The sequence below is a fragment of the Mytilus galloprovincialis genome, chromosome 6, assembly GCF_965363235.1.
Source record: "Mytilus galloprovincialis chromosome 6, xbMytGall1.hap1.1, whole genome shotgun sequence".
Lineage (NCBI taxonomy): Eukaryota > Metazoa > Mollusca > Bivalvia > Mytilida > Mytilidae > Mytilus > Mytilus galloprovincialis.
In genome coordinates this window covers 92,717,430-92,728,539 of record NC_134843.1, presented here as the reverse complement: position 1 = coordinate 92,728,539, position 11,110 = coordinate 92,717,430, and the positions used below count along the sequence as shown (strand labels likewise).

The following is an 11,110-nucleotide window of genomic DNA, read 5'->3' as shown; positions in this document are numbered from 1 at the left end:
AAGTTAAGTCTATACATTTTGAAATTTAATGTTCCGAACAGCGGCCTGTTTGTATTTGAAGAAGAGGATATGATTCATATAGGGTCAACAAAAGCAGCCAAGAAATTAAAGAATAAATATCTTCAAAAAAAGAAATTGCTGAAACTACTAAAAAGGAAAATAAAGAAACCTGCTACTGGAAGACGTGGTCAGACCGCTGTAATGAGGAGAAATCAGTTTACCACTAAAGGAGCTGAGGAACTGATTTCTGAAAATAATAGTATGTTTTTCTGTGGAGAATTAAATTGTTTGTAATCATCAGGTATAATGTATTTTATTTTTTTTATTCCACTTAAATGTTAAACAGTAAGAAAGAATATAATTCATACTGATAAAGTTTGTTATGAAAAGTTGAGTATGTATAGCCCTGTTTTAAATCCATTTCCAGTAGGCTGAATCTGATTTTAAATTCATAATTTGGTGTAATTATTCCTTGGTGCAAATTTACGTTTCTTACAATTAAGAGCATTGGTGAAAAGTTCATATTCATTACTACCTTAATAAATAAACATGTGTAGCTTTAGAATTGTATTTGGAGGCAACCATATTGGATGTTAAAATTACTAACATAAGCTAAAAAATGTTTGCTTCTCAACATAGCTCTTAGATGTACAACGAACAAATGCTACATACCATGAAGGAGAATAACTTGACTAATAAAACATTTTTATTATCAAATTTGTGCTTCTGAAATAAGTTGCTTGAAAATAACTGTTACCATGCAGCAAAGTTCATCACATTTGGATGACAAAATGCATGTATTAAAATGCAACTGCGGACAGAGCATTTCATGGATTTTTAGGAAACTGGAAAAGGGTAGTACAAGTATGATTTGTCAAGATTTGTTTGACGGAAATAATAAACTTCTCATAAATGATGTGACTGAATTCATTCAAATTTTGATCAAACAAAGTGTGTGTATCCTATAAAGTTATAGGAAAATAATTGGTTATACGTAACCAAGGGATATAACTTATAATTGTGCATTTTAAATTTTAAATAAAGTGCCAGTAACTTTTATAAAAAAATAACATCCCTTATGTTAGGAATTCTATGACTGATACTATTTTTATATGAAAGGTGAGATTATCTCCTTCTTTATACAGTCAAAGATGTAACAAGTAAAAGTTAAAACAAGACACATCATGCAAATACCACAGTCGAAGAAGTCCAGTCAGAATGATTGATGGAAGACTTTTCAACAGGTAAACAATGGAAAATTGAAAATGAATCAGTACACATCCATCAGATTTAGTATAAAGACATCATTAAAAGTCCGAGAAAAATATGACCCTGTGCAAGGCAAAAGTACATGCTAGTAACTTTAGCATGTTTTAGTGTCCATAACAGACGGACGAAAGATACCAGAGAGACAATCAGACTCATAAATCGAAAATAAACTGACAACGACAGGGCTAAAAATGAAAAAGCCAAACAGACAAACAATAGTTAACATGACACAACATGTTCGAAATTCATAAATCGATACAGAAAAAAACAAATTCGAGTTACACTAAAACTGAGGGAAACGCATTAAATATAAGAGAACTACGACACAACAGAAACACAACATTAAAATGTACCACACACAGAAATGAACTATAATATAACAATGGCCATTTCCCTGGCTTGGTACAGGGCATTTTAAGACAAAAATGGTTGGTTGAACCTGGTTTTGTGGCATGCCAAACCTTCCGCTTTAATGGCAATGTTAATTAGAACATTAAGATGACAACATTACATGACAGGACTACAATACAAATAAATTGGAGAAAAAAACGATTGAAAGCCAACAAAAGGTACTTTGTTAAAAATTTAATACGCCAGACTTGCGCCACGTCCACACAAGACTGTGAATAATTTTTAATCAAATCCTCCGGGTTAAATTGCAGGTTGATATTGAGGAATATAAGATCATAATTGGAGCTTTGCATGAAGCAGGATGCCATTGGTCTTTAATGGCCATCTTTCCAAAGAAACTTGAACTTATTTACCCCAACCCTAAGGGTGAATGTAGAGAAATGAAAGACATATATTTGCAAAAGTAGTTGTAAGTATTACTGTTCATTTAATAAACACTAAAATTAAAAATAATCGCAAATAAAACTATAAATAAGCACAATATTTCCAAAACAGAAATTTCTATTAGATGATAAGAAAACACTAACTACAACATTAACTTAACTAACGCTGTGTAGCACGCATAGTAAAAGCCAATGTGTGTGAAGTCATATACTGGCTACACCATCTAAATGAGTCTTTAAATAAACTCATCATAGATACCAGGACTAAATTTTATACATACGCCAGACTCTTTCCTTTAATATGTATTACAAATATTTTCATGATTGTACCAATATACTGTAAATTTAGAAATTGTTGTGATGTTAAAAGAAGTTATAAGAGATTGATTTTTTTCAGCATGATTGGTGTGTCGACTCCAAATAAATCACACAAATAAATGAAATATGTTGATCCGTAATTTTTTCAATCACAATAAAGAATATAACATGTATGATGAATGAATACAATAATTCCTGAGTATACTAAAAAGCAGATTTTTTTTTTGTTTTTCTGTGTATTGCAACCTTAGTTTGATTTAATGAATATTACATTTACTGTTTAGTCTGTTTTTTGTCATATCCATTTGACGTGGCTCTGTACTTATACATTCCGTTATTATGCTATGTCAATGTCATATCAATTTGACCCGGCTCTGTACTTGAACATCCCGTTATTATGCTAAGTCAATTTTTGTATTTTTGTCTCTCATTTCTGCTAATGTGATTTGTCTATATATGCATGGTTGTGTTCTATGTTACATATTTGTTTGTTTTATGGTGATTACGAGTATAACATGATAATGACTGATGCACCTCATTTTTTTTACTTTTAGCAATTAAGTCTGTTTTATTCACACATCATTGACAATATCATGAAATACTTTTGCGACTATCAACAAGATAGCTATAAAACCAGGTTTAATCCTCATTTTCTACATACCTATACCAAGTCACGAATATGACTTCTTTTAATACTTTCGTTTGATGTTTTCGGACTTTTGGTTTTGCCATTTAATTACGGACTTTCCGTTTTGAATATTCGATCGTCCACAAGTCTAGAAGGACACCGAATTTTATTATAATCTATCATTAATACACGTTCTAATTTTATGCAAATAATATATATACACATATATAAACAATATATTCAAGCTTTCAATACGAATTGGAAAACAAAACTAATGCTCGGAAGAGCGTCTAGAGAGGTGTATATTGGACAGTATTCGAAATTGGCTTATGTTTACCTAAACAAAATACAACAAAATGTATACTGGTAAACAATATACATACATTTATTACAAAACCAAAAAAAATTAAACAACAATGAAACAATATTATATCTGATCTTGACCAGTTCGAAGTTGGCGAGAAAATGGTCTAATTGGGAAATTCATCCGCGAAAAAATTACCACTCACGTGATACTACATTATATCACGTGTCCATACATAAATATATGAAAAAAAACGTTAGTACCATTATTTTTCTCTATATAAGTACACACTATACTAATATATTGCAAAAATGTCAAAGTTTTACGGTATTTTTGTCATTTTACTTTTAATTAGCTGAAATCTCTTAAATTGATACACAGTCTTTGGTATTTTTGTTGGATCCAAATAATAAAAGATGTTGAAATGACCAGTAAACTAATCGAATTACAAGGGGATATAAAAATTGTCTAGAAGTAAACATTTTTTTATTTAATTAAAAGTTTATCTTTAAAATTCATTCACGGGAGCACCAAACAGTGCCCTTCACATTCGGTCCTGTTATAATAATAATCATTCATCGCAGCTTTAATTTGTTTAAAGGTTGGCTTTCAATGCTGATATTTGACCTCTTGTAGTAAACTATTAGCCTACAGGGCCAAACCGTAAAAGAATTATATCGGAATCCATGTGTGCAATATTTAAGATAGTGTCATATCGTAATTCTTAATTAGATATAAAAAGATGTGGTATGACTGCCAATGAGACAACTCTTCATCCACGTCACAATTTGTAAATGTGAACCATTAAAGGTCAAAGTGCGTTCTTCCATACAAAGCCTTTGCTCACACCATAAATATATATGTATAATTAAATGTAGTGTTTTGTACTTCCTAAATTTCCTTTGAAACAATCGTCTTTCCACAGAAAAAAAAATAATTTGAGAAAATATTCCGATTTGGACACCGTTATCGACCCGTGTTTGTTGCGCTTTCGCACATGCTCAGTCGATGTACTGGCCGCAAAATTTTAAAACTCCTTGTTTCAAAACTTGACCAAATATCTCGCGATTTCGCGGGCATCCTTTAGAATATTTTTTTTTCTAAAGGGGTGGGGGAGATGTAAAACAATTGTGTTGAACTGAATAATGGCGTACGAATAACATTACAACTTTTAAAAATAGTGTTGTCCATAGTACGAGAAGTAAAAATGTATCGTCATACTTACATCTTAATACATTTACATATAATAATAGTGATACTCGCAGTTTCTGAAAGCTAGTTAAAAGCCAAAAACAACTAACGATAAAAAATCATGCATCATAGAAAACACATCGCAGGGTTTTACTGTTTTAACGCCATGGACAGTCAAAGAAGACATGACTTGCCCAAAATAAAAGTAAGAACAGAAAGTTGGATAGTTAGGATTTGACCTTTTAAAAATAAATATAATGTTATATATAGATATATACCTCAAAGTACTTTTCATTGAGACTAGTACCGTCTGATATATCGTTCTAAAAGAAAATAACTGTCGTAGATAAATACCATCAGAATGATTTCTCATATTGAAAAAAAATCTCGTGAACGATAACATTTCTCAAATTGGAATTTGTTTGTTGGGTCACAAATCACTTGATTCAAGATATACACTAGATTCATTGATCTTTCAAGTTGTAATTATACAATGTTTTATAAAGTCTCATTTATACATTTTTTTAACTTAAATTCCATTTCCCATTCGTCAGTATTCCTTTTGGTCCCTTTACTCTTATTTATATTTTGTTTTGTTTTACTTTTCAAAAGTTTGCGGCGATGTCCAATCTTAATTTGATTTATTACACATACGGATTATTGTAGTTAAGCTTTCTATGAAAGTTTTGGTTTTCGCACTACGGTTTCAACCAGTCCTTATGACATAACTCGTTACATTTATGGTTCGATAGAACTTCTTTAATACCTTCTTCGCCTTGGTCTTTTGGTCCAAATGACCTCTCAATTGAATGAACTGTTGGCACGGTAAGATGAAGGATATTGCTTTTCTCCTCAGCTCCTTGAAAGTCGCACATAACCAATTTTCCTTCACTCTGGTGGTATGTGAAATGGAGAAACGCGTTCAAAATAGCAGGACAGTCATCTTCGCAAGTCCCGTCGACGAATATAAAATGCCTGAATGGTCCTTCTATTCTGTCCTCTATTAAAACAATGTCATCCATGCTAAGTCTACCTTTATATCTACAACAATAGTAACAAATTGGGTTCCATACTGATGACATGTTGTCTATCTCCGCCAAATAAGATTTAGCAAAAGCAATTCCTAGTTTCTTTTCTGTGTCCATATTTAGTTCTTTCCGAAACAAACTGATATTGTCGTTCCCTGTGATAAACATTTTTCTAAACCACTGCGAATCCGTATTGCTTTTGTCGTTCATCATAATGTCGTCCTTACTTGCCGTTTTCACGACGCATTTTCGCTTTGACCAGTATGAATTGTCAATATTGTCGGTGGTTTTCACCCTCTTACTCTTAGTTTTAGTACCTTTGCCATGGAAATTTCCATCTGTTGGTTCTTCGATCTCGTCAATACGTTTTGACTGGAATGAGATACCTTTATACACAATTCTACGTCTTCCGCACTTGAAAGGATAATATTCGAAACTAGACCACCGATGTATTTCCCTTTCATCGGAAGATATTGAATGGTATGTAGAATTCATGCCGTCTGAGTAATTATTGCCCATTGTAAATCCTTTTAATAAATTGATATAGTAAAGTCTTCTAATTGTTCAGTTGCACTGTTCAAATCTACCAAAAGGGAATTATTTTAGTTACCAGCTTCAACGTGTAGATGGTGAGGATTCTGTGATTTCTAAAGGATAAAAAAAAACATACATGGTAAAACTGACGAAGAAGTTAGCTTTAATTAAAACAAGATCCAATTAAAAACAGATGTGTGGACTATATGTTCAAGTATGACACATATTTTATGAATTAAATTACAGAAAAGATTAAAAAAGATCTAAATATAGACTAATATATTATATGTAGGCCTTCTTAAATATTTATTTATATATATATCATATTTCAACATATGATTATATGTATGTGAGTCTATATTGTATTTCACATATCTAAGAAATGCGCTGTTGGAGCAGTAGGTTTGTAACAAACGAACCGACGCCTTAGAAAGAATTCTTGACATCCTTAATGCTTTTTTACCTATAAAATTTAAGATTGATTTGTATGATTTCACTTTCAATGTTATAAATGCTTGGTACAATTCCAACAATGGGCGTCTTAACGCAATGCTAATTCAACTGATTTCTGATTTCTGATATCTTAAACTTCTGTTTTCAGCGAAACATAAACATAATTAAAAGGCAATTGAGTGAAAGTATATTTTTTACTCATGTAGGAAATTTCAACACCAAACGCTTGTCTCCATATCAAATTAAGTTCACGGCGAGTGCCTTGCGACAAGAAAGTTCTGTTCTCCCTCAGATATAGACCCTGATTTTTCGGGATCAATTTTTCTTATTTATTTGTCTTTTGTTCATTGATTGCCCTTCTGTATTCTGTGAGTGTTGCATTCCTTTTGTAATTTAGTAATTTTGTTATAATAGTTATCAAAAGTACCAGGATTATAATTTTATACGCCAGACGCGCGTTTCGTCTACATAAGACTCATCAGTGACGCTCAGATCAAAATAGTTAAAAAGCCAAATAAATACAAAGTTGAAGAGCATTGAGGATCAAAAATTCCTAAAAGTTGTGCCAAATATGGCTAAGGTAATCTACTCCTGGGGTAAGACAATCCTTAGTTTTTCGAAAAATTCAAAGTTTTGTAAACAGAAAATTTATAAAAATGACTTGATCATGAGTTAAAAAAAAACAGAAGCCACAGACTGAAAGGAGTTCGCTTCTCAGTTTCAAAGTAATTAACTTTTCAAAACACTAGTTTATATTGATAGGGAATTAATAAAGGACTCCAAGAGCAAATAAAATATATAGGCCACCTTGCTTGTTTTCGAGATATAAGCCATTGAAATTTTGGCGGGAAAATATTCTCTTTTGACTTTTTATAGCTTTATCATTGACAAGTTCTCAAAAACTGTTAAAAAGTAATTAAAATTTTATAAGACTTTTACAGATGGCTTATCATTATACATGTAAAAGATTTACAAAAAGAAAAATGGGGGTCACCGAGCAAATTTTTTCAAGGCATTCAAATGGATAAAACCCGAGGATTCCGAAAATCTGACAAAAAAAACAAAACATGACAAGCCAGCTTCCTTAACAATGCGAGTTACATTTTTGCTTCATCATGCATATTGGTCTTTTGATGTTGTCCCTAGAAACTTAAGTCTTACACTGAATCTATACTTTTTGCTTTGTGACCAAAATATTGTCAAATAATTATCAAAACAGAACTTGCATTTTCAGATTAAGAAAGGGGAACATCCAGAAAGCATGATTTTGCATCATTTGTTCTATAGCTTCTTGGGCCTTCAGTGGCTCAAAAACTCTTCAAAATTATTTTTGCCTCGCTCCCCTCGGTGAAACATCTTTCCCAATACTTTCCAAAAAAATCTAGATACCACCAAACTTAAATACTGTGAATGTATGCAATATATGTATATGCAGTTCAGAATATAGAAGATTCATTTCTGCAGAGGAGGAGGATAAATTGTAATTAAATGGTACATAATGACTTGACTATACATGTATTAGTTATATAATAAATAAACAAATAATTTAAAAACTATGTTTTCGAATATTATAAAATAGTTGTGAAATTAAATAATCAGTCGCTTGCTTTAATCTTGCCTCAATAGTACAGAAAATAGATAACCTGTCCTCTTAGTTTACAAAAATAAATAACCGATCCAAAACAAATCCTCCTGCCCCCCCCCCCCCCCCCCCGAAAACTAAATGGTCGTCCCCTTAATCAAATCACAATCGCAAACATTTCGCAAAAATAGTTCTATAATAGATATCTTTAAAAGTGACAGAGGAGATATTGGAACAAGGAAAAGTCAAATTTTGATTTTGACCTTATCTAGTTTTCTATTCTTTGGACCACGGACATCAAATTAACAGACCCTGGTCTCTATCACTTACGGTTTACCAGTTTTAAATACATATCATTTATTTCAAATGCATTAGGGGAAATAACTCTCATATGAAGCCTTCCTATCGCTTTCGTCAAAATTAGGGGGGATTCTGAGGATACGGCAAGCCATTTGGCGAAATAAATTTTCAACTTTCTTTTACGGTTGTAGACGAGATGTCACCACAAAGTGTTTTGGGAGATAACTCTTACAATAAAAAGTCTTCGACTAAATAGGGTCATTCTCAAGAGTAAAATAGCTGTTCGATATCATATGCAAAAAATCTAAGCAAAATCTTGCAAAACCACAATACACGTTTTGAAATTTGGTGGAAGAAAAAAAAGAATCAGAACAAATACAATCGGTCTTTCCGCAGAATAGTGGAAAGACCTAATAACAAAACTAAGAAGACTAAAAGGCCGAAAATCAAAAATCTAAATTCTTGGAAAAACCGGTAATTACTACCATAGCAAAAGTCGAGTATTGTCAAATAATAAAGACCGATTTGAAACGGTAGAAGTAAACAAGAGGAGCTTTAAATCCATATACGGTCATCCGTTCTTGTTTTTATCTTAACATTAAATCGTTAATGTAATACCTCCATGGAAAAATATTAATGTGTGCTTTACAATTTCGTTTTTAATCAATTAAAATGAAATATTTTAAAAGTTATCTTCCAATTGTACGTAACACGTATGTTGTAAACTACAAATCAATGTGAATTATCTTCAAGAAACGTTCAACGACTGATGATTAAAGTTTAAATTCACAGCAACAGTGAAAATTGTTCGTCTTCTGTATTCTTACCTCTTACTCTTTTTTTATTCCTGTCTATCTTTTTCAATAACGTAATTTATACTGATAGAAATGTGTGTCTTATGTTTGATATGATCAATGGAAAAACACAGTTATATTTAAAACACATTTCGTTGAAATCTTGCCGAATTAATAAAAATAGTAAAATAATGATTGGTTATTTTTTTATATTTATATTTATATAGAAAGTTATATATATTTGTATTATTCAAATACACAGAGATAATAGAAAAAAAAATAGTTTAGACTTAAGATGAAATTGACGAAAGCAGATTTAACATCGTAATTCATACAAACCTGCAATTTTCAGCTTAAGACAACAGATCGGCATGGTAATTGGTCTGAGTAAATGTTTCCTTTAATATACTCTGAATGGTCTATGTTTTCGATGAGATTTATTATTTTTCATTTAAATGTTTTTGATAAAAACGCATCAGACACGCCTTAAGTCTATATTATTATTAACAGTGAAAATTACTTGTCTAATTTTAACCAGTATTCTTACCTGGCACTTATTATTTTATCCCTGTCTATCCTTTTCAATAACGTAGTTTATACAGATAGAACTATTTGTTTAAATTTGATATGGTCAGTCATGTAAAATTTCAAAGTTCTATTTAAAAAATATTTCGTCGAAATATTGCAAAATTAATAAAAATAGTATAATAATTATTCGGTTATTTTTGTTATCTTCATATCTATATAGAAAGTTATTTATAGTTGTATTATTTAAATAAACGGATAATAGAAAACAAATATTTTAGCTTAAAATAAAATGATGAAAGCGGTTTCTTCCTAAACGCAATCATGTGTGCTTTACATTTTAAATCAATTTAATTGAACTATTATGAAAGTTATCTATTATTTGTAAGTAACACGCTTATTGTAAACTACATATCAATTTGTATTATCAATAAGAAAAGTTCGACAACTGAAAATAAAAGTTTTAAGTTACAGACATTTATTCACAGCAACAGTGAAAATTGCTCGTCTTATTTAATACTGTATTCTTACCTCTCACTCTTTATTTTATTCCTGTCTATCTTTTTTGACAACGTAATTTATACTTAACGAACTGCGTGCATTTTATTTGATATGGTCAATTTAAAAAACACGTCATTTCGTAGAAATCTTGCCAAATTAATAGTATATAGTTATCAAAGGTAATAATAATAGAATATAATATTATAATGATTGGTTATTTTTTTTATCTTCATATTTATATAGAAAGTTAAATATATTTGTATTATTTAGATACACAGAAAATAGAAAATTTTCTCTTTTAGCTTAAAATAAAATGATAAAAGCGGTTTTAACGATGTAATTTATACAAATCTGTTATTTACAGAATAAGACATTAGTTAAATATGTGAATTAGTCAGAGTATGGAATTCCATCAATGTACCGTTAATGGTCTGTGTTTTCGATTTCAATTATTATTTCTTATTATAATGTTTTTCTTAATTTCGTAATTTCTCGTATTTGGCACAACCTTTTTCATCTTTAGGTCCTCAGTGCTGTACAACATTGTACTTTTTTTTACTTTCGAACTTTTATATCTGGGCGTCACTTGCAAGTCTTGTGTGGACGAGGCGCGTTTTTGGCGTATTGCATTTTAAACCTGATGCCTTTTGTTATCTATTATTCATGTTTTTCTTTGCATAATACGTTCTCCTATTTATTTGTATTGTAGTCCTGTAATATTGTATTGTCATTGTAATGTTATATTAAACATTGCCATTAAAGTGCGAGGGTTGACATGCCACAAAACCAGGTTCAACCCACCACTTTTCCTTTAAAAATGTCCTGTACCAAGTCAGGAATATGGCCATTGTTATATTATAGTTCGTTTCTGTGTGTTACATTTTAACGT

General features: G+C 30.9%; 1 protein-coding gene across 4 annotated transcripts; it reads right to left on the bottom strand.

Moving 5' to 3' along the window:
* Positions 1-3,158: 3,158 nt before the first annotated feature.
* Positions 3,159-10,372, bottom strand: LOC143080739 (alpha-protein kinase 1-like). Of its 4 annotated transcripts, none has more exons than XM_076256740.1 (2): positions 10,252-10,372; positions 3,159-6,179 (listed from the first exon to the last, which is right to left on the bottom strand). In XM_076256740.1, the coding sequence occupies exon 2, from the start codon at positions 6,049-6,051 to the stop codon at positions 5,203-5,205; it is 849 nt and encodes a 282-aa protein (XP_076112855.1). In that variant the 5' UTR covers positions 6,052-6,179; positions 10,252-10,372; the 3' UTR covers positions 3,159-5,202. The 4 variants fall into 4 exon arrangements, with proteins under 4 accessions (XP_076112855.1, XP_076112854.1, XP_076112856.1 ...); XM_076256739.1 differs by lacking the exon at positions 10,252-10,372 and adding an exon at positions 9,743-9,862; XM_076256741.1 differs by lacking the exon at positions 10,252-10,372 and adding an exon at positions 9,535-9,689.
* Between the last annotated feature and the right edge of the window lie 738 nt (positions 10,373-11,110).